This window comes from Squalius cephalus (assembly GCF_949319135.1).
Source record: "Squalius cephalus genome assembly, chromosome: 3".
NCBI classification, from domain to species: domain Eukaryota; kingdom Metazoa; phylum Chordata; class Actinopteri; order Cypriniformes; family Leuciscidae; genus Squalius; species Squalius cephalus.
In genome coordinates, this window is record NC_137124.1 from 61,011,869 (window position 1) to 61,036,698 (window position 24,830).

Here is a 24,830-nt window from a genome sequence, read left to right on the forward strand (position 1 = left end):
TATATACATATATCCGCTCTGGAGAAAACGCTGATGTCATTGTCCAGTACAGTTCAGTTCTCATATAATGGTGTCAATGCAGGCAGATCAATAATATTTACATTTACATTCACATTTACATTTAGCAGACGCTTTTATCCAAAGCGACTTACATTGCATTTCAAGGTACACATTTTTACATTCTTATCAGTTCTTTAATTTAATATTGTTGAATATTAAATTAAATGTCCCCAACTAAGCAGCCAAAAGCCAGAGGCGACAGTGGCAGGAACCAAAACTCCATCAGTGACAGAATGGAGGAAAAACCCTGAACTTAGTCGCTCAGTTCTCCTCTGGCCAATGAACGAACAGTGTGTGATTATGATTCAGGCAGCATTACAGGTCAGAGGTCAGATTGGATCAGAACATTTAGAATATTATCCAGTTCCATCTGGTAGACGATCGCTCTGGCCTGGAGTGTGTGTTAATGTAGTGTGTGTTCATGTAGACACACAATAGTGAGTGCAGAGTCAGCATTATCCTCCCAGTGCTGTGGTGGAATATGCCAGTGCTTCGGCACAATACCCCCCCCCCCCTCCCCTCCAGTTCGGGGACCAGAGGCCGACAACAACTCTTTTTTTTCTTTTTCTTTTCTTTTTTTCCCTCGCATCCCTTCCTCAGCATGGGCTCGGGGAGCAGGATTAAGTTTGCTGTGTGTGAGGTGCTTCAGTTCTCCAGCTTCTGCGTTCCTCTCTTCATCATCATGCAGCGTTTCGCCCTGATCGTGGCTCGAGTGAAGAGACAATCGCCCAACTACTCCACTGCGTACTGGCTGATCGTGGCTTCGTCTGTGGCCTACGTGACATCAGTGGCCATGCTGATCTGGCTGCCCATGAAGTATATGGTGTTCATGAAGAAGAGGGCGCTGGTTGCTCGGAAGAAGTGGTGAGAGAAAACATGAGTGACTTTTCTTCTGGGTTTCATGCAACATACAAATAGCTTCATAGAGAAACATGAAAAATATCAAAAAGTATGGCTATGTTATCATGGTAAAATCACATTTTACAGATTTGGTATAATAATATTATATTATTTTGAAGTACCGTGGAGAACCATGTAAATACCATATGAATATGATATGATAATGCCATTGGTACTGAATGATTACCTTATATGTATTAAAGTAAAGTCCCCCTGTGGAGAAATCCAGTGTTTAATGTTGTTTTTATGTCTATGTGGTGTTTTAATCTGCTTTAAGGGTTAGGGTTAGGGTAGATGGGATGAGGAGGAGGGAGGGTCGAGCTAGCCTCAGTTTTGTTTGACAATACTTTGAACGTCAACAAGAAGTGACCCAACATTGCTTAGAGCATCTTTAAGGGATAAAATCATTGACTACAGGGGGACTTTAACACAATGCCAATGTGCAGCAATAGGGGTGTAATGCAATGCATTATGTCACTCATAACTGTTCTTTGATCAAATCTCAATATGATACCAGTGTTTCTGCTTTCAGGAGACCTGTTGCGTTGGCCTATGTGGTTCTCTCAACACTGCCGTGTTTCGCCTTCCTTATAGCCAGCTCTGAGGTAAAATCATGTTTGACTATTCACAGAAAATGTTGTTATCCTTCATGGTCTTGATATTCTATGCATGATGTCTTCAGATTTTCTCAAATGTTTATTTCACTATTGGAGAATCAAACAGATGCCTTTTGCATAAATAGGGATACTTTAAATTCACAAGTTGTGTGCTCAAAAGAAGTGACTGAAAAAGTTTTACATGCAATTCTGACCTTCTCTATTCAGATTATCCAAGGCATGTGTTTGACAAAACAAACAAACCTGGTGTGCAGAGAGAAAAACACAAACATCTCTATGTTTTACTGTCTTTCTCTCTCCCTTTTAAGGTACAGATTAGAAATGATCTGAGGATGGACACGTTTGCTGAACTGCCAGTGTCTTTGGTCCTTCTCTCCCTGATCTGCATCGATATAGTGGAAAGAATCCGATATTGCAGACTGACTGGTCGAGGTGAGTGTGATCTCTGGTCTATACCGTAAAATCAGTCCAGATACACAACGCTCTCGTATGGCCTCAGAAGACTTGGAATGATGTCTTTATGATGCCTTGCTTGAGTTTTTACTAAATGTGCTTCACTATCTCTTGCCATTTTGGAGCAGAGCTTCAATTGTGTAAAAATCACAGTAATCATTAGGGGTGGGAATTTTCCAGTGCATGTCTATACTGAGATATTTGAAACGGTTTAAAAGCCCCGCCTCCTCTCACTCACACAGCAGTACTCGTCTCATTCGGTCCAGATGAAGACTGTCAGTGCAGATTAAAATGCAAGCAAGTTGAAACGTTTGCAAGTAAAATTGGGTTTTTCTTATGGCTTTGATGGTTAATAATTGATAAAAACATAATTTTGGTCAACTATCCCTATAAAGTCCCCTAGTAGTCAATAATTTTATCACTTAAAACTCATCTTTGAGCACCAAAATTACATATTAAACGTTTTTTCCTTGAAAACATACCCCATGTCTTAAAATATCTTGAATGTAACTCGACCCGCTTGCCTCATTTAGTATTCACAGTTCTATGAATATGCAAATGAGCCCCGCCTCCACTCACTCACTCAGCTCAGAGATCCACTGGTTGACGATCACACGTTGATCTGATTGGTTACAAGGTAGTTTGTGACGTCAGAAACACCAGCGATTTCAAAGCGTGTTTTTGAGACTGTCTTTGGTTCACTGCAGTTTTAAGGAGGAAATACTCAGCAATGCTGTCGACTTATGAACTTACACATGCTTTGTCTTAAAGCATATTAAAAACACCACATAGACACATAAACAACATTAAACGCTGGATTTTCACCACAGGGGGACTTTAATTAATTGCTCTGAAAATACTGATTGTGTCCAGCAGGGGGGACTGTTGAAGTAAGAGTACAAGAGAAGAAGAGCATCTAGAATAAAGTGTGAGAAGTAAAGCCTCCAGGTTTCTGCTGATTTGAGCATCTTTTTGATGTTAATATGAGCTCAGGAAATTCTAATCTACACAGGAAAAGATTCTAAAGGCAAAACAAAGCTAATATAAGAATGAGACGGGAAAGGTGTAAATGCACAACAGCGCAACAAATATTGATATTAAAAAGTAGAGAAATAGTAATTTGTTTAGAAGAACACTGTGCAAAAACTGTTTAACAATATTTACATGCAGTATAAAAAAAAAAAAAAAAATTATTCTCATGATTAAACCAAACTCTTTGAATTTAACTCTGTACTCAAGGGTATATAATTGGTGGGGATGTATAATTTTTTTTCTTGGTTATACTTAGATATTATATTGAAAGATTTGTACTTTACTCAGGTGCAATTAAAACTGGATATTTTAACTTTTTAATTACATAAACACACACAAAAAGTTTACCTTCACACACAATCACATTATTACTGCATGGCGCAAGCTGATTGGCTCCTGCTGATCCTGCAGCCAATGGGATCGCTTGCTCAACATTCAGATCGTCTGGTTCAGTGTTCCGCTATTAGAGTTCCTCTGAAATGTAACCGCTTAAAGGGTTAGTTCAACCAAAAATGAAAATTCATAAGGCCCTCATGTCATTCCAAACCCGTAAGACTTTTGTTCATCTTCTAGACACAAATGAAGACCTTTTTGATGAAACATGAGAGATTTCTGTCCCTCCATTGACAGTCTACACAAATACCACTTTGTTGCTTCAAAAAGTTCATAAAGAAAAACTAATCCATATGAATTGAGATGAGGGGCCCTATCTCGCACCCAGCGCAATTGACTTTGTACACAGACGCATTTATCATTCCTATTTTGCACCCGACGCACAGTGGACTTTACCCTCCACAGACGCACGTCGGTAAATTAGGGAATGAACTTGCGCTCCCGGGGGCGGTTCAGGGAAAAGAGGAGGCGTGTTCCGGCGCAAACGTTCCCTGGTGCTATTTTGCAGTTTCAGAAAACAATCCCGCCACTGACCAGGAGAAACCTCGTCTAAAGTCAGCGGCGCATGTTATTCATATGCTATTTCAAGGGCGCATGCTTGGCCATAATGTAGCGTGTGCACAATGCGCAAACACTTTTCTCATTTTTAGAAAACCATACATAATTACAAGGAAAAATATTACCACACGAGGGAAATCATTGTTGTGTCCATGAAGATGTGAAAAATAGGCATAAATCTAGCTTACACATTTACCCAAATTATCATACGCCTGTTTAAGCGAAGCTAATCTGGGTGTGTTTCTCCATCCCCAATATCACTTCTCTGTGTTTTACGGCCCTGACGAGAACGCCGGTCTCCTCGGCTGTGAACCGCTCCTGGCAAATCCGCCGTTATAATAGCGATCCGCCATGGAACAAGCGCGCCTGCTCTTAAAGGGAATGTGAGATGACGCTCTGATTGGTTTATTTCACGTTACGCCCAAACCACACCTATGAGTAATGAAGCGACTTCAGACCAACACATTTTAGATTTGCGTCGGGCGCAAGAGTCATTTATCCCGCCGGTATAATAGCAACAGCGCCGAGACCCGCCCACAAAGTTACTTGCGTTTCGCGCTTGATACTTGCGTTTCAGATCGTTAAAATAGGGCCCATCAAGTCCAAATTTTCTGAAGAGACTTGATCGCTTGATATGCTGGATAGATTTATTTTAGGCTTTTACTCGCATATAAACATTGATCAGCAAACACAAACAGAAGCTCAACCGAACATGCGTGATGCGCGAGAACAACCCTCTTGTGAACCTCATTGGTTCTTTGCCGAAGGTCAAAAGTGCTGCTTAACACGAGAACGAACCTCATTGGTTTTCGCACGTCAAGCAAACATGCTTGAGCTTCCGTTTACCACAACCCATCTCTGAGTTGATTAATTTTTATGTGAATAAAAGCCTAAATTACATTACTTAAATTTTTTCATCATATAAAGCAGTCGTGACTCTTCAGAAAATTTGGACTAAAGCCGTTCAATTAATATGGATTAGTTTTACAATATCTTTATGAACTTTTTTTAAAGAGTGAAATTGTCAGTTGCATAGACTGTCAATGGAGGGACAGAAATATCTCCGATTTCATCAAAAAGATCTTCATTTGTGTTCCGAAGATGAACGAAAGCTTTACGTGTTTGGAACGACATGAGGTTGAGTAATCAATGACAGAATTTTCATTTAAACCTTGAATATCTGTACTTTCCATTTTATAATGTGAAAGAAATTTTAGAAAGTTTCTTTATATTTCACCAACTGGGCTCCTTATTTGTTTTTTTGTGTGTGTTTCTATGTGAATACAGCTAACGAACTGGCTCGAGATGCTGACATTCCCACCTTGCAGACACACATTGGAAGAGTTACTCCGGTGGCCACTCGTATGACGGGTCCTGTTCCTCCGGCGACGGCTGGCAGTGCTGCCGCAGATCAGAGTGCCGGGGCAGCGAACGGGACTGGTACTGCTGCTCAAGGCACACCGGGCAACGGGACAGCCCAGGGTCCCTCAGGCAGTGCAACAGCTCCAGGACTGCCAAACAATGGAGCAGTTCCAGGCCATCTTGGCAACACAACCATTCCAGGATTGTCTGGGAATGGTGCCATGCCGAGAGCACCGGTACACAACGGACAGCAGCATGGCATTGCCGGAACTTGTCCAAATTCTGGTGTACCCTTCCAAAACATTCCTTCTCCGTATTCCGGACCTCTAGGCTTCCTACTGGCTAGTGACAGTCGTGCCGAAGTCTTTGCTGACAGTTTCTTGTTCTGGTTGGACACGGTAGAGATGGTTCGGGTAGCAGGCCACACTGCTGTGTATTTTTCAGGCTGGGCATTTCCAATTTACTTTTTCTGCTTCCTCTCTACAATGCGATTGGTCCTAACGCCTCACAGTCCCGTACTCTCGCCTCTGGGCATGGTCTTTCAGGACCTCCCCTTCCTAGTCTTGAGGTTGGCATTGATTGGCCTTTTTGGTTTTGTAACACCAATATTGTATGTGATCAAGAATATACTGGTATGTCTGGCCTACATTTACTTCAACTTCATGACAAAACTCAGGATCTTCAACACTGAGAGGATGTTTTAATGGAAAATAACCAATCAGAATAGTAATGTTTGTTAGCACGGCCCATCTGGGCTGGATATAACATTGGCTCAGCAAATGTGAGTTTGGGGCGAGGCATTATTTTTGCAGTTCATTATAGTGGTGCAGAAATAAAAACTAACTATATATGAATGTTAAAAGCTACACAGGTTTCCATTTACATATCTTAAAGGGATGGTTCGGAGTAAAATCAACCTAGGGTCCTTTGCACCATGACATCGAGCCAAACACCCCCCAGAAGCCTTTTCCCCTTGGTTGAACATTATTAAAGTTAGATCTTATTCAGAGATATCAGCCGGATGGCTCAGTGCAGGCGCTAATGGATCCAAGGCTGTATCTGGTAAATTACCCCACTAATAATGCCCAGAATGGACCAAACTTCTACAGTCGTACAAATAGGTTCTGTACTCATAAGATGAGGCATTGGAAAGTTTGTAAGTACATCAGGAGTTTATTTAAATAACACTTGCCTGACGGCTAATGCTACTGCTAACCCGGACGTCGGCGTCACTTCAGGGGTTTGGGAAAAGCAAGTAAAAGTCCTGGCAGAAAGCGATGCATAAGGATGGAGTGTAACGACGCCCAGTTCCAGGAATGCACTAATATTTTGTTGGTAGTACCAGTTTCTAACAATTATTAGTTAACACTAAGTTGTCAACACTTCGGAAAAAATAATAATTCGTCGTTACATTACATCCTTATGCATCGCTTTCTGCAGGACTTTTACAGGCTTTTCCCAAACCACTGAAGTGACGTCGACGTCCGGGTTAGTGGTAGCATAAGCCATCAGGCAAGAGTTATTTAAATAAACTCCTGATGTACTTACAAACTTTACAATGCCTCGTTTTATGAGTACATAACCTATTTGTACTACTGTAGAAGTTTGGTACCATTCTGGGCATTATTAGTGCGGTAATTTACCAGATACAAATTGGAGCCAATGCGCTAAGCCATCCGGCTGATATCTCGAATTAAGCTCTAACTTTAATAATGTTCAACCAAGGGAATAAAGGCTTCTGGGGGGGTGTTTGGCTCGAGGTCATGGTGCAAAGGACCCTAGGTTGATTTTACTCCGAACCATCTCTTTAAATATTAGAGAAATGATCCCTTTAAAGACATAAGAGAAACTGAAGGGACATCAAAATACTAACATAGCAATACCAGTGGCTCTTATATTGCAATACATTGCATAACCCAGTAATCCAATGGAAACATTTCTTGGAAAGCTATATTTTTGGTGGTTATGGAATACATTTCTGGTTTCTTTGACTTCAGGTACTTTCATGCCCCAGGTTTTTTTTTTTTTTAAACATTTATTTTTGTTATATGGAGATTACAATGAATCTGTCTTGGAAACTTTTTTATAATGCAATTATTATTTATTTTTGCTACTTTTCAAATGCATTTTCTGTATAAATATTGTTTACTTTTGTACCAGATCCAGACTTTTAATCTTCATCTATGACAATTCTTCACATAAGTTTGAAGAACTATATGTTTTAAAAAAAAGTTCAGAAACATGACCCATCACAATATTTATTGTGTAAAAACTATTTAAAACAATTGCACTATTTTACGACACTCACTGTTGTGGCATAATTTCCACTACATTGAACAATTTTGCTTCTAATAAAGTTTGTTTTCCTAATGTTTGTGTGGTGTTTGAAACAACAGTGATATGGGAGGAAAACTAAGAAAACAGAGATAAAATGTGTCATGTTTAGTCCGATGAAGAATTGCAGATCAAAGTAAAAGCGTTGTTTATTAAATCAAGTAAATTTAGGTAATCCAACTCGAAGAGAAAGCAAACAAAAATGTGTGCAAGCACAAACAATACCGGACAACTGAATGAGTGTAGGTGAGGAACGTCTCGGTTACGTATGTAACCCTCGTTCCCTGAAGGTTGACGTGTCGACTGATTGGGATCACGCTTAGGGAGCCTGTCATCTTCGAGTATTGTTAAAACGAGCCAATGCACATTGGCGTGCGAGAATTGTATCACACGCTCTGCCCCGCAGTGCAGGAATAAATACAGAAGTGGATGCACGCACCAGTTGTTTTTCGCTGAGGAGCCGAGCGGAGCCCGGAGTCAGCGGCGGTCCAGCAAAAGTGGCGACGGGACTACGTCTCCATTCGCTCCTTCAGGGAACGAGGGTTACATACGTAACCGAGACGTTTCCTATCAGTTCGGTCACGTTCGACGTAGTCAACGTGTCGACTGATTGGGATCCTCTATTAAAGCACCACTAGTGATGCCACCTTCCAATGCCTAGACAGAAGCATCCTGACCCCCCCCCCCCACATTATTGAGGCGGAGATAGGCCAGGGCTTAGGCCAGGGAAGTCACTTTATGCCGCGTAGAGCGAGGTCGGTTGCAGTGTGCGGAGCTCACCCATGAGCTCATGGTCTGGGCTACCCTCGTGCATGTTCATGAGTGCCTGGGCCTAGTGGACCTGAAGCAGCCCCATGGCATGCAGAGAGGAAGCGGCTTGCCCACAGGCTTTGTAAGCCTTGCCCGTAAGGATGGACGAGAATTTACAGGCCTTAGAGGGTAGACGAGGATCCCCCTTCCATGAGGTCGCCGGACACAGTTGCACGTGACAGCCTGCTCCACTGGAGGGATAGCCTAACCCTAGCCTCGTAACCCTTCACCGCGACTCCGTCAAGGGTAGTGAGCGGGGAGGAACTACTTAGGCGGTTTCTGGCAGAGAAAGGTGCCGTCCACGACCTAGTAAGCTCCTCATGCACTTCAGGGAAGAAAGGTACTGAGGCGGTCCGCTCAGATCACCCAGCTCACGCGGCACTCCAGCATTCTGCTGGGAAGTTGGCCCAGAAGAAACACTAGACTGGGGGATGGGAATGATGACTCAACACCGCGATGGTCATGTTCCCGCAGTGAGAACATGACTCATCCACAAAAGCTACCTCAGCGTCCTTTAAAGGAACACGCCGACTTTTTGAGACTTTAGCTTATTCACCGTATCCCCCAGAGTTAGATAAGTCCACACACACCCTTCTCATCTCTGTGCGTGCCGTAACTCTGTCTGACGCACCCACCGCTAGCCTAGCTTAGCACAAAGACTGGAGGTAAACGGCTCCAGCTAGCATACTGCTCCCAATAAGTGACAAAATAACACCAACATTTTCCTATTTACATGTTGTGATTTGTATAGTCACAGCGTGTACAAATAACAAGGTCACATGAGACACAGCCATCTTCTAACCGTATACATACTGGGAACTATATTCTCAGAAGGCGAAGCACTGCTACTTGGGCGGAGTGATTTACTCCAACGCTGAGTGAACTCTCTGCTCCCCATATAGCCTCACCACGGGGCTTCTCAGGCGCTGCGAGTAAATCACTCCGCCCAAGTAGCAGTGCTTCGCCTTGTGAGAATATAGTTCCCAGTGTGTATACGGTTAGAAGCCCAGCCATTCGGGCTCAAACAGCCCAGCGTGCCCCAATGCCCGATGGTCCATGTTGGAGCCGAGGGAGGAAGGATAGTGCATTCAAGTCCTCCTAGGAAGTTCGTACTTACGAGGTGGGAAGTCGTGTTTACGACGGCAGGTGCGTTCAAGAGCTTTCATCGGAGTAAGATGGCGGTGTACTTTCTCTTAATTACACAAATTAATTACACAAAAATAAACTTTCTTAAACTCTAGTTCTAGAAAATTAAGGGAAATAAAAGAAATGTGCATCAGGTGTTTTTGCTCTTTGTTTTTGGCATCTTTGTTTTTTTTATGTTTTTAATTAATTTATGAAGCCACTGCAAACTTGATCGTTACATATTATGCTGTTATATTATACTGCCATCATATTTTGTGCAGGCAATTAGCTTACTTTGCTGTAAATAGAAAAGCCTGAATGATATCACTGCTAAATACCTTTAAGTATTGTGTTATTCCTCCATGTTTCTCACTGATACGCCCCCAACTCGTAAAGATCGGGGCTTAAAGAAAATCCCAAGCTTCCCACTTGTATTTACGACATTGCGGTGGTGTTCATGTGCGTTCAACTCGTAAATACGATCTTCACGAGATGACTTGAATGCACCAGGAGTGCAGGAGCCTGGGGTGACTGAGGGGCTGACGGGAGGTAGCTATGACTGAGTGGCAGGAGTGGATGAGGGCTGAAATGGAGACAGGAGAACTACACAGAGACTGGTGGTAGCTGGCTGGGCTTGGCTGTGTGACTTGTGTGGGGTGAATCTTGAAAAGTTGATATACTTCCAAGAGTCCAACTGGGGTCTCCTTGGGGCATGATGAAGCGGATCTCGTCATCCAGCCCGCACCTAAATCCCTCCATGAGGCAGAGGTCCTCGCAGGTGTCTGATGTTGATAAACTCCTCCATGCAGTCCTTCAGACATCTGCCTCCTTGGAAAATAAAACCAGTCCTTCCTTCCATCATTCCGGTGCCTCTCAAAGGGGCAACATTAATGGAAGTCCTGCTGTATGGTGTTTCCCACGATACACAATCGCCGTTGTGCTTCCTGGTTTGAAATAAAGTTTTTAGATGGGTCCCTTATGCAGATTGTGGAGGAATTTAAATATTTGGGCCTCTGGCTCGATTCCAACCTTACCTTTAAGATACACATCGATAATATCATTAGGAAAGTATATGGATGTCTTAACACTCTGTACAGATCAATTAATTGTTTTTCAACTCAAGTCAGAAAAAAATGTATTTCTCAACTGGTAATACCAATTATTGATTATGCAGACATAGTTTACACTAATACTTTTGAGTCCAATCTCAAACCCCTTAATGTTGTATTCAATTCTCTTTGCAGATTTATATTGAACTGTCCATTTAAAACTCATCATTGTTTTATGTATGATTCACTACACTGGTTGCAACCTAAATCATGAAGGGATTACCACTGTATTCTGTTTATTTTTAAATGTGTTTATTCCAATTGTCCTGCATACCTTAAACGGCTCTTAATACCCTATTGCTCTACATACTCCGATGATGAAGAAGAAGATAGGCGTTGTAGATCAAAGTAAATGCATTGTTCAATAAACAAGTAAATTCATGTAATCCAACTCGAAAAGGACAATAGGAACTAGACAAACATGGTGATGAGAAATTAATGAATAACAGCTGTGTCCATGAAAACTGATGAGTGGCAGGAAACTAGAACAAAGGAATCACAGGAAACAAGCAATGGATGAATACAAACTAAAAGTCCATGCAAATAAATTAACAGAATTGTGACTAAATGTTTCTAGTAAACAAAAAATTCCACATAATTTTAAACATAATTTAATGTTTACATTTTTTTGTGTGTGCATTTAGGATAAACTGTGAAATTTGCCTTAGTAAGACAAAGCAGTCATCCACTTTATTACAATTTACTGAATTTAGTGTATACGCTGTTAAACATTATAAGTGGGCATATTAAATTAGCTAATGAGAGTGTGAATAGGGATTTTTTTTTTTATCTTACAAAAGTGGCCATAGTTTAAGAAAAACCCTAAAATGTGCCACTCTCACATGTCATGTTAGTTGTATTTTTTCACCTTGTCTTTCATTTCCTTCTTTCTGATGTTTTGTGCCCTTTCAGGGACTTGTCTTCATTGGACTCAGTTCTTTCTTACCCTCGGCAGGAAACAGGATTTCCCAGTGCCCAAATTTCAGACCTCTGAAGCTCGTAACTCTCATTTTCTTGCTGAGCTTCATGTTCTCCAGAATTGCCATTGTGTTTTCCATCCGACCAAATCAGCATTTTTTCACATTTCAGAGACAAATAACAAGCAGATTTCGATGTTTTTCTCTTAAATAGGCAACCTTTGTACTTCAACGTCAATTGCACAATTCTTTAACCTGACTGGAATGGCAGGCATGGCTCACAAATCAGCCAAACACTTTGTGTAACTATGCTTGACATGATTACTTGTGCAAATGTCAGGTTTGTCATGGGGGGGAGCAGCTCATTACAGATTTAAAAGAGTGTGCGTCCACTTCCACAAGACTTCCAGAGAATGACACTTCTCTCGGTCCATTAAGTAACTGAACACTGCACTTTTCGACCTGTTCTGACCTCCTTACTCTAGCACTCTCAGGAACTCTTTGTCTACTCATGTTTCTTGACACTTCCACATATTAACATAAATAAAGTCAAGGTTTTTGACATTGCACAGGTACAGCATTGTTGCAGTTACAGCTGAAAAATGCAGGATAAAGATGCATGTTATGCCACCGCATCAGAGAGTTGCTCATCCCCTTCATCCCCCCAGACACCCAAATCTACCCCCCCCCCCCCCCCCCCCCCCCAACCGCATGACAGGATACAATAATTTAACTAGGAGAAAGGTGTATATAAGTCTCACACACTTCAAACAGTCCATGCTTGGATTACTGGTTAAAGGACAAACATGAAGAAATGTGCCATTCCACTGTTTGTGTTGCTCTCTATATTTGTTGCTTTACAACCTTCAATTCAAACAGGTACGTCACTGATTTAATGTTTATTAATGGGAAAGTCACAGTGACTTGCACTTATAAATAATATTTCCCTAGAATGAAATTGCATTGTAATACTAATTATTGTCAACTTCACAACCAGTTGTGCTAGTCATTATTTCCTCTAATGTAGAACTACCTTACTCTCTATTGATGGTAAAACGATATAATACGTTTCAGACGTATTCAAGTATGCACTGTGAGCATACATTAAAGCATTGTTTAAAAGCTGCTGCCCTTGATTTTATTTTTTTGATTTTTTTGATTTTCACAACAAAAACATAAAAAAACAGTGTTATACACTGAAAAAAATTTGGAGTAGGATTTACTTGAAAAAAGCTAGGCAACTTTTTCCACTCAGAAAATGCTAGTAAATTTACAAAGATTTGCCAAGTAAAAACCTAAACATATTTATCAGCAGCTTTAATTAGAAATCTTTAAGTTAAATTTACTTGGAATATGGAATTAAGTAAACTTTACTTAACCTAGTTAAGTAAGTAACACAGAAAATAAGTCATTTTAACTTGGCTAGTAAACGGTTGATTAATATTGATTTAGTTGAAATTTCCTTTGCATTACATTTCACTCAAACAATAATATTGAATTATACCAGTCATTTATAGTATGTGCTTTACTTAAGCAACATGTGAATGCAAAGACCTCAATACTTGGTAGACAATACACAATGACGGTAACATTTGATGGATCGTTTTTGTGTTTGAATGTGTCATTTTGAGCAGAAAATTTACTCGAAATGTCACAAAATGGCAAGTTACTAATCCTGACAACAAAAGCAATAATAAAACAGTGTAAATACAGCTGGAAACCAGTGAAAAATTAACATCATTAATTATTCAAGGTCCAGTGCATGATGGGAACCCCAGTATCAGAAAAGTTGAGTAATTTTTACTTAATTTTATTGAGTTGATATTTACGCTTTCATTTCTACTCGCTTGAATTAAGTACTGATATGGAATTTACTTCGTTTTTTTAATTCTTGCCTGAACTAACTTTTTCATGTAAATTACATTGTTTTTTTTTCAGTAGTATTTACTTCACCAAAAAATCATTTTTTTACAGTGACATTTCACAAAAAGAATGTGATGGACAATTGCCGACAAACCCTCAAGGGGCTTAATTAGTGGCAATCTCCATAGAAACAATTATATTTCACAAATTAAAAACATATTATAAGACAATTTAAAAATTGGATTTAGAGCACAAACCCATATGGAAAATTCAAACAACTTAGTAACAACAATTTTACTCTCTGTTTAAACTGTTCTTTAGAAACCTCAATAAATGATGTGGGAAGACTATTCCATACCTTTGACCCTCTGTATAATATACTAAACTGTGTTTGAGTTGTACGAGAGTAGGGAGGTCTAATAAGACAACTACTATGAGTCGGATACTGGTGAAATTCATTATTAAAAATAAAAATATTACAAAAGTGCTGGGGAAATAACTTTTTTATAGAGCTATAAACGAATAAAGCAATTTGAAGCTGATTCACTTGGTAAACACTAAGAATACTTGCCTGAGCAAACAGTGATTGGTAGGAGTGTCTACGATTTACACAAAACATTATTCTTAAAGCTCGCTTCTGAAGTCAAAAAATAGATCCAGTTTAGTTGGGTGGGTACTAGCCCAAGCAACATTACAGTAATTGATATATGGATACAACATTGAGTAATACAACAGACGTATTCAACGTTGTATTACTTAAGTTTCTTGAGCCTTTCATGGCTCAAGAAACTTAAGAGAAATCTCATTATGTATGTGCACTTTGTCGCAGATGTTTATGCAAACATTTCCCAGGATATATAAAATTCGACAGCTGTTGACATGCATGTGGACAGAAAGTCAAAATGAAATGGTGTTGGATGAATTTGAGAAATTTCGAGTTCATATGATTCGAGTTTGGGTGACTTTTTGATCACAGACCTTTTTTTGCATTAAAAGAGTCTTGATATTTCATATCAGGTGTCGGCCATTTTGTGAGTATATACGGTCTGTCTGCCGTATATAAGTCCTTGAACCCTAATCATATGATCCTCTGTATTCTTGTGCTAAATTCAGTTTTCATGGAAAGAAAGATATAATGACTGAATAATTTCCGCTGATCTAATCTTTGCACCTGTTTGATTCATGTTTGAATAAGGTCTCCTCTGATGAAGAACAATTAGGTGGAGTTGTCACAAAAAAACTAGCGTCCTACAAATGTGGTCCTGAAACTGCAGCCTCTGGTACAGGATTATACAATTGTGTCCAACTTCTGAGTTAACTTAATTTTTAAATTCGTCCTCTCTTTAATACCCACAGTGCACTTTGATTTTGAGTATACATTTTTCAAAATCCAATGCGAACAGAGAGTGGAAGAAAGCTGTTTTGAACGAGTTTGCCCTTTTAAGAATATAAACGACCTTTCTGTAGACTCTGTCATCTGTGCCTTCCTTGTATTGCTGGATTTAAGTGCGGCTTTTGAAGCCCTAAATCCTAAATAGATTAAGTCTTGAGGTGATCTGTGATCCTGCACTATACTGGTTTTCGTCTTATTTTACCAATTGATGTATTTTTTGGTGGAAATTGGAGAATTTCCATCCACCTCAGTTGCCAACACCTGTGAGGTGCCTCAGGGCTCTATTCTGGGCCCGACCTTATTCTCCCTATACATGCTCCCGCTTCGTTCCATTTCTGAGGTCTCTCATCTTATTTATACAGATGATTCCCAGCTTTATATTCTGTAATCTGGTATGAATTATGTGTCCTCCTTGGTAGCATGTTTAAAGGACATTAAAATTGGAAAGATGAAAAATTCCTTCCGCTGTGTGAAACAAAGACTGAAGTTGTTCTGTTGGGCCCCTCACAGCTATTAGACAGTTTCAGCTCTTTTCCTAGTCTTCTTCAAGCAAACATTTATACCCATGTATATTAGCACCATCTAGCACCCCTGTAGGACCGGGACTTGACGTGTTCTGTAGTGTACTGTATACATAACTCTTCTTTGTCGATGTTTTAAATCTGCATCTGATGTATTGCACTCAGTGCCAAAACAAACACAAGTCAGTGATAGTTTTATTTCGCCTCTAGTGGCCACAATGACAGTGGACCTTCCCAGATGTTTTTTGCAAGGAATGCAAAAACTATCAGTGTGGATTTGAAATCGGTTATTTCAGCAAAAAAATGATGTATCAGTCGACCTCTACTATAAAGACCACACAAAATGATATTCGAACTCACAGACATTTTTACATTAAAAAAAGCACATCAGTACCTGAGATAATCATTGTCATAAGCATCCATTCATTTCCCATCGCGAGAGGAAGAAATTACGTTTTAGTCGCATAACATCGGTTAATGGAAACACCGTCATTTTGCAATAGGTTTTTATCTAGCTACTTTTAGAAAATAACGCAAAAGTTTTGCGCTAATCTGTAATGGAAACAGGGCTATAGTTTGTCATTGTGGACAAGAACACATGTCAGAAATAGAAACTGTTTCTAAGGGCACGTTTACATGACAATGATGTACTAAAAACGGAAAACCTTGTCAAAACGATCCCTGTTCACACGGATCCGTGTAAACGGCCAAAAACGCTGTATTCTGCTGCCAGGCCAGTAGGTGGCGATGTCACTTTGTAAAGAAACACTTCGGGTCTATAAACTGAACATCAGTCCGCATGTGCATGACATCACTGTTTTCACTATTTTGCATTTGGTAGTTCATATAGAGATGAAAACACTTTGTGTTTTCAGGCCTCCACAGTGCCATTGTGGTGTAAGTGAACGACCAAAACGCATAAAGAGTTTGTAATGCTGGGCAACTATTAATCACATCCAAAATAAAAGTTTGTGTTTACATAATGTATGAGTGTGTACTGTGTATACCTATTTTGTATATATAAATACAAACACATTCATGTATATTTAAGAAAAAAATATTATTTATATATAAAATTGTAATATTTCTATATAATATAAATGATGTATATATATATATATACGTATATACATGCAAATATTTCTTAAATATTTATATGCATATGTGTGTGTATTTATATATACAAAACAATTCTACACAGTACACACACATATATTTTATAAACACAAACTTTTATTTTGGATACGATTAATCGTTGCCCAGCGCTAGGTTTTAGCTGGAAATGGTGTAAACGGTCCCTAAAATAGAATCCCGTTGCTCATTGCTTGTCACGACTTATTAGGACAAACACTGGATCATGGAAGATATACCTTTTATTGTGTATTGCGTCTGATTTAGACATGGTGTTGGCTAATTTAACAACATTACATTGTTATGGTCAACGCTTTAACACAAGTGGAATGGTTACCATCCCTAGTTTGCCTAGTAATGTGGATCTTGAGGAGCAGGATTGGTTTGGATAAATTACTTAATGAATGAAGTAGCACCAAATAAGTTTTCCTGGTCTGAAGGTTGTATTCAACACAGTCTTTTCCTGATCTAATTTTCCCTACATTCAGATACCAGCTCCTTCCTTATCTACAATGCGGACCACAACAAATGCGTGAATGCAGTGAGCTCTACTGCCATACAGGTGGCCGACTGTGACGTGTCTTCCGACGCTCAGCGTTTCCGATGGATTTCCTCTTCTCGAGTTATCAGCCTCTCTTTCAAACTCTGCTTGGGGGCCCAGGACATCAAAGACTGGGTCAAGATTCTCCTTCTGCCCTGCAAAGACCTCAGTCCGCTACAAACTTGGGAATGTAAGAACGAGACCTTGTTTGGATTGAAGAGCCAGCCGCTGCACCTGAACTATGGGAATCGAAATGAGAAAAGTATGATGTTGTATCAGGGAACAGGCGTTTGGAGTCACTGGCAGGTTTATGGGACCAAGGAAGATCTGTGTTCTCGTGGATATAAAGGTATTAGCAAAAGTCCATTAAGACCTTATAAAAAAAGAAATTGTGTTCAATTCACATCTAATATTTCGGTAACACTTTACAATAAGTTGGTTAACATTAGTTAATGTATTAACTAACATGAACTACAATGAGTGATACATTTGTTACAGTATTTATAAATCTTTGTTAATGTTAGTTAATAAAAATCCAGCTGTTCATTGTTTGTTCATGTTAGTTCACAGTGCATTAAAGTTAACAAATGCAACCTTTGATTTTAATAACGTATAAGTAAATGTTGAAATTTATATTAACTAAGATTAATAAATGCTGAAGAAGTATTGTTCATTCTTAGTTCATGTTAACTAATGAACCTTATTGTAAAGTGTTACCAATATTTATATAATGAATGACCCTGTATGAAGTGATAGGTGAAACATTTCTTTCTAGTAATTTTAGTTGTTTTGATCAAACACGTACGCCATTTTCTTCATTTCTTTATGTTCTGCAGAGACATATACTATAAATGGTAATTCGTTTGGGAAACCATGCCAGTTCCCGTTTAAATTTAACGAGAAGTTGTACGCGGAATGTACGGTGGAGGGCCGATCGGACGGTCAGCTGTGGTGCTCCACTGAGCCGGACTACGACGTCGAGAAGAAGTGGGGTTTGTGTCCGACCAAATGTAAGCCAACAGCACAGAAACATCACTACTTCTCTTTTTCAACTGGATTGCATGGCATTTGTATGAATTATGCTTTTATAATACATTTTAATGGTGTTTAATATAAGACATTATAATGCATGCATGAATTCTTTTAAAAATCCTTATAAGAATGTATCATCATCCCATTAATAATCATAACTAGGACTGGGCAATACATTGAATATTTGCAATGTTAAAGCAATATCTTTGCTTACAATATAAAATTAGGGAATATCGTAAATATTGTGATTATACTAAAAGTTACACTTATAAAGACTGTAGCAAGTTGTCACTAAGTCTAAATTAGTTCATTTTAAAGTAAATTGTGTACTTTGGAACAGTGGCGTTTCTATTCAGATCATGTATTTATCATGGGGTGCAGAATCCCCTTTTTAAAAACTCTTAGAGCAAATGCAAAAATATTGAGATATGTATCAATGTTTAGCTGTATCGCCCAGCCTTATTTACATGTATTTGAGAATAAAATAGCTATTCCTGCAGTAGTGAATTTATTACCTCCCACTATGGACTTGAGAAAGGGAGAGAGAGGAAGGAAGAGAAGATGAGATAAATGCTGCTGTTGCTGATCTAGACAGTGACATTCCTTCATTTTCCTGTTTTCCCTTGAAAATGCAAGCAGGATAACTGGAAACTGATCTGCTGACAAGCACATCCTATAACAGACACACACACACACACACACACACACACACACACACACACACACACACACACACACACACACGCACACACACATCACTGCACCTGCAGGAGCACAGCACACTGGGGTTAGCCCTACACAGGCATCATCACTACACACACACACACACACACACACACACACACACACACACACACACACACACACACACACACTTACCCGACCCCTAAACACACCTACCCATCATTTGTTCCCACAAGGATATTGTTATTGTCTACTGTAAGTTTTAGCTCTGTCTTCTTCTCCCTCTTCATATAGCCAGCTCCGGGTGGGACAGTGACCCGGTGACGGGTGTGTTGTATCAGAGGAACACACAGTCGGTTCTGACGTGGTATCAGGCGAGAGCGAGCTGCCAGCAGCAAGAGGCTGATCTCCTGAGCATAGCAGAACTGCACGAGCAGAGTTACATATCAGGTACGCACACACACACACACACACACACACACACACACACACACACACACACATACACACACACACACACACACACACACAGATCTCATGGCCATCCTCACATTTCTGTCAGGACCACCACCGTCAAATACGATTAACAGTTAGCAAACAGTTTGAATTGGCGGTATGGTTCTCTTCTGGACAAGAACTAGCATGGATAGAGCAGCAATAACCCTCCTTAGGGTAAACAGAACAGAACCAACATGAATGTATTGCAGATATCATTAATTAATTTTAATATACAACATATAGAAAATTTTTGTCTGATTCAGGGGGAATCAGAATGCCAAATCCTGACTGGAGACAGGTGGAGCTGGGGAGGGAGGAGGGTAATTAGCAATAGCTTATATATAGGCGTCATGTTCCTATAGGTAGACGTGGATCAGCTGAGAATCACTGATACGAGCTTGACTAACGTGACCTGCCAGAACTGACGCTACGCTTGATGATTATGAAATAATATGATACATAAATTAGCATTTCAATATACTGTATGCTTTACCCTTTAGGTCTGACGAATGTCATTGGCTCCACACTCTGGATTGGACTGAACAGTCTTGACTTTGACAGTGGCTGGCAGTGGAGTAATGGACAGCCATTCAGATATCTGAACTGGGCTCCTGGTGAATAAAATCCCCTGCGCACAGAACTTTACTCATGCACCCATACAAAGCAAGTCCAGTTTGAGTTGTGGAATTGATCAGATGCATGTTTTATAATCTTTAGGGCACCCGTCTCTGGAACCAGGCCTGAACTGTGCAGCATTAAATGCTGGTAAAGCATCAAAGTGGGAGAGTATGGCCTGCAGTAAGAAACTTGGTTACATCTGCAGCAAAGGCAATTCTACAGACCACACACCTCCACCAGGTACGATACGATACGATACGGTACAATACGGTGCCATACGATACGATACGGTACGGCACTATACGATACGATACGATACGATACGATAGGATATAATACGATACGATACGGTACGATACGATACGATACGATAGGATATAATACGATACGATACGATAGGATATAATACGATACGATACGGTACGGTACGATACGATACGATACAATACGATACTGTACGATACGATACAATACGGTGCCATACGATACGATACGATACGATACGGTACGGCACGATAGGATAGGATACGATACGATAGGATACGATACAATACGATACGTTACGGTACAATACGATACGGTACTGTACGATACGATAGAATAGAATACGATACAATACGGTACTGTACGACACGATACGATACAATACGATACGGTACGATACAATAAGGTACGATACGGTACGATACGGAACGATACGGTACAATACGGTACTGTACGATACGATACGATAGGATACGATTGGGTACGATACGGTACGGCACAATACGATACTATACAATACTATACCATACGATACCATACAATTCGATACGATACGATACGATACTATACTATACTATACTATTTCCATACGATACCATACGATACGGTACGATACGATACGATACGATACGGTACGGTAAGATACGGTACGATACTATAGACGAATCCGGCGAAACTACCGGAAGTAAGCGGGCGCCATTACTGAGCTGTTGCTGGGTAGCGTTGCGCCATTGCCTCCTATTGGTTTAGTTGCGTCCACTGGAATAAACAGCCCGCGATTTACGACTGTCACTAACGTTACATCTACAACTTTCCTATTCTTCCTCTGCCGAGTTATTTGTACAGTATGAGTGTTGTTAATGGTCTGTGAAAATCGGACAGGTCCTTTTAGAACTAACGTTATGTGTTTATCATCTGGTAGAGTGTGCATTATTTAACCAACCCATCCGGAGCTCAGATCATTTTGACCCTCTATCAGTGACCTGTAGTTGGCATTTTGTTGATCATCGGATGCCAGGCGAAGGAGAAAATACTCTTGAATACCTTTAAAACAACCGAAGGGGCGCGTTGGGGCAGTAGTAAGTTAACATTACTTATGTCTGTTGTTAATGTTTGATTTGCTTGACTGTGACTCTCACTCTGAGAACCAACAACGCTAGCAGTTAGCTGTACCACCCTTTCCTTTTGAAATGTGAAAATTAGATAAATAATGGTCACAAATGAAAAACATGAATTCGTTTATTTGATATTCATTTATTTATTGTTGCCAAATGGACAGATCTGTTTATAGTTTCCTCGTTAGCTAGCCTAGCTAGCATAGTTATTGCCAAGCTATTTTCATAAATAATCTGTAAGATCGTTTGTACCTTCATCTGTGACTGGAGCCCACTGTCTAACATCATCAACCCAACAATCACACTGCCTGGCTGTAGCTGTCATCGAGGGTGCGTTATCACGGAGGTTTGTTTATACTAATAACAGCTCAGTAATGGCGTCGCCACAAGATGGCAGCCTACACAGAACGCTCGTCGGATTCGTCTATACTATACTATACTATACTATACCATACAATACCATTCGATATGATACGATACTATACCATCCGATACGGTACGATACGGTACGATACGATACGATACGATACTATACTATACTATTCTATTCTATACTATACTATACCATTCAATACCATACGATACGATACAATAAGATACTATACTATACTATACTATACCATACGATTCGATACGAAACTAAATGATTTGATACAATACGATACGGTACCGGACCATAGCATACGATTCGATTTCATATGATAAGATACGTTTGCGATACAATACAATATGATACAATATGATATGATTACGATATGATACGTTTACGATACAATACGATACGATTACAATACGATACCATACCATTATTTATTAATCCCCAAAGGGAAATTATGGCATTACAGCAGCAGAAACACACACACACACACACACACACACACACCAATAAAATAAAACACAATACAACGTAAAGTTCGTCGAGAATTTTTTTTACATTGGCTTGACAAAGCCTTTGTCTGAAAGTTTCAGAAGCTTCCTAACATGTTTTATCATTTCTACTAAAAGCACAGTTATTTTGTTGTGTTGCAGGTAAAGATCAGCCTAACTTCTGTCCCTCTGTGGCGTGGGTGCCGTACGCCGGCCACTGCTATCATCTGCAGCGCAGCAAGAAGACGAGCTGGAGCGATGCGCTAGCCGCGTGTCACAGGGAGGGCGCAGACTTAGCCAGCGTTCACAACATCGAGGAGCACAGCTTCATTATATCACAGACTGGCTACTGTAAGTGTGAGCTGTCTCTACGTCCATGTGGAAACACACAGACCAAACAAACACATAAAGGTCTAGGGGTACGATTCTCCCTTTACCACATTACCGGCTCAAAAATCTGAAATTTGAAATCGCTGGTGTTTCTGACGTCACAAACTACCTTGTAACCTATCAGATCAACGTGTGATCGTCAACCAGTGGATCTCTGAGCTGAGTGAGTGAGTGGAGGCGGGGCTCATTTGCATATTCATAGAACCGCGCATACTAAATGAGGCAAGGGTGTCGAGTTACAGTCAAGATACAGTGCTATGCATAAGTTTAGACACCCATACTAAAGTTGACTAAAAAGAGGAATAAAAAATCATCTTTTGGAAACTGAACTTAATGCCTTAATTTAAAAAATTAGGAAAAATCCAACCTTTAAGGACACCAATTTTCTTTGTGAATGAATAATGTATCGTAAATAAATAAATGTTCTTCCTTAAAATACATGGTGCATAAGTGAGTACACCCCTATGTTAAATTCCCATAGAGGCAGGCAGATTTTTATTTTTAAGTATTTTTAAAATATTTTTTTTTAGGATACTATGCATCCTGATAAAGTTCCCTTGGCCTTTGGAATTAAAATAGCCCCACATCATCACATAGCCTTCACCATACCTAGAGATTGGCATGGTTTTATTTCAGTTAGCCTAAAAGCTGGTTTGATTTGCATTGAGAGATGATCTTATGGAAAGTACCCCATGCCAATCTCTAGGTATGGTGAAGGCTATGTGATGATGTGGGGCTATTTTAATTCCAAAGGCCAAGGGAACTTTATCAGGATGCATAGTATCCTGGATCCATGAAGTAACTGGCCTTTAAAAATAAAAATCTGCCTGCCTCTATGGGACTTTAACATAGGGGTGTCCAAACTTATGCACCCTGTATTTTAAGGAAGAACATTTATTTATTTACGATACATTATTCATTCACAAAGAAAATTGGTGTCCTTAAAGGTTGGATTTTTCCTAATTTTTTTAATTAAGGCATTAAGTTCAGTTTCCAAAAGATGATTTTTTATTCCTCTTTTTAGTCAACTTTAGCATGGGTGTCTAAACTTATGCATAGCACTGTATTTTAAGGCATGAAGAAATTTTTCTTCAAGGAAAAAAACTTTTAAATATGCCTTTTTGGTGATCAAAGATGAGTTTTCAGGGATAAAATGATCGACTACAGGGAGACTTTAACAAAGCCTAAGCTTTTCTAGAGGGAAGAAGAAGTGGACATCATTCTCTCACTGGCCGGCCGCGGACCCGTCTCACATTATTTCACTTACCACTGTGAGTGTTTGCTCTGTAGTGCCGACGGATGAACTGTGGATTGGACTGAACGATCAGAGGGTCCAGAACCTGTTCGAGTGGTCGGACAGAACACACGTCACCTTCACCAAGTGGATAGTCGGAGAACCTTCACACCTCATAAATCGCATGGAGGATTGTGTTCTCATCAAAGGAAAGGTGGGTGTTTTTTCCCAGATTCTTTTGAAACAGATCAGACCGACGTTTCCATGTGAAACTATGACATTTGGATATTAGTGAGTTGATTGAGTCTCTGTAACAGGAGGGCAGATGGGCAGATCACGTGTGCGACGCGGAGCGCGGATACATCTGCAAGAAGAAGTCCTCCAGCAAACCGGATGGAGCCGTGGAGCTCGCCAGTCCCGGATGCCAAGCGGTGCGTCCAGACTGGGTTATACTGTCATGAACAAAAGAGAAAATCAAACAGATATATTTAAATTATAAATGAATCCATCTGTGCATCCATCTATCATTATTTGGGAATGTGCTTCAGTCTTGCTGCCTTTCATTGCTCAACACTTTACAAGAAGATCTCATTTGTTAAATAAACATGAACTAAATCCTTCTACAGTATTTATTAATCTTAGTTCATGTTCATTTAATCATTTACCAATACATTCTTTAAATCTAAAGTTGTATTAGTTAACATTAGTTAACACACTCTGAACATGAACAAACAATGAACAATTATTTTTATTAACTAACACTGACAAAGATTATAAAAAATAGATTGTTCACAGTTTGTTTCTGTAGAGTTAACACATCATCACTCATACTGGTGTTGAGTTTATACATTTTCATGGACAACATTGGCCAAGATTGTAGATGATTAGTGTTGATTGGTGTCGAGTTGCTACTCATGTGAAGTATTTCTTTGTCAATATATATATATATATACATATAGTTTTGTAACATCTTTAATTAGTCTAGTGACAAAAGTACTAGTTTACACAT

The 24,830-nt window shown here is 39.7% G+C and overlaps 2 protein-coding genes across 2 annotated transcripts in view; both read left to right on the forward strand.

Annotated features, from left to right (window-relative positions):
• Positions 1-661: 661 nt before the first annotated feature.
• Positions 662-6,166, forward strand: LOC307154861 (transmembrane protein 236; the record flags this gene model as incomplete). The annotated part of the gene is made up of 4 exons (XM_079865030.1): positions 662-924; positions 1,493-1,565; positions 1,886-2,009; positions 5,301-6,166. The coding sequence occupies 4 exons, from the start codon at positions 662-664 to the stop codon at positions 6,077-6,079; spliced, it is 1,239 nt and encodes a 412-aa protein (XP_079721156.1). The 3' UTR covers positions 6,080-6,166.
• A 6,283-nt stretch (positions 6,167-12,449) lies between these two features.
• The window catches only part of mrc1a (mannose receptor, C type 1a), a 40,433-nt gene continuing 28,052 nt past the window's right edge, over positions 12,450-24,830 (forward strand). Inside the window, exons 1-9 of the mRNA XM_079864980.1 lie at positions 12,450-12,549; positions 17,067-17,468; positions 17,956-18,129; positions 19,130-19,285; positions 19,834-19,947; positions 20,051-20,191; positions 22,360-22,548; positions 23,878-24,035; positions 24,139-24,252. Of these exons, the coding sequence (XP_079721106.1) occupies positions 12,477-12,549; positions 17,067-17,468; positions 17,956-18,129; positions 19,130-19,285; positions 19,834-19,947; positions 20,051-20,191; positions 22,360-22,548; positions 23,878-24,035; positions 24,139-24,252 (1,521 nt within the window). The 5' untranslated portion in view covers positions 12,450-12,476. The remainder of the gene's footprint in view (positions 12,550-17,066; positions 17,469-17,955; positions 18,130-19,129; positions 19,286-19,833; positions 19,948-20,050; positions 20,192-22,359; positions 22,549-23,877; positions 24,036-24,138; positions 24,253-24,830) is intronic.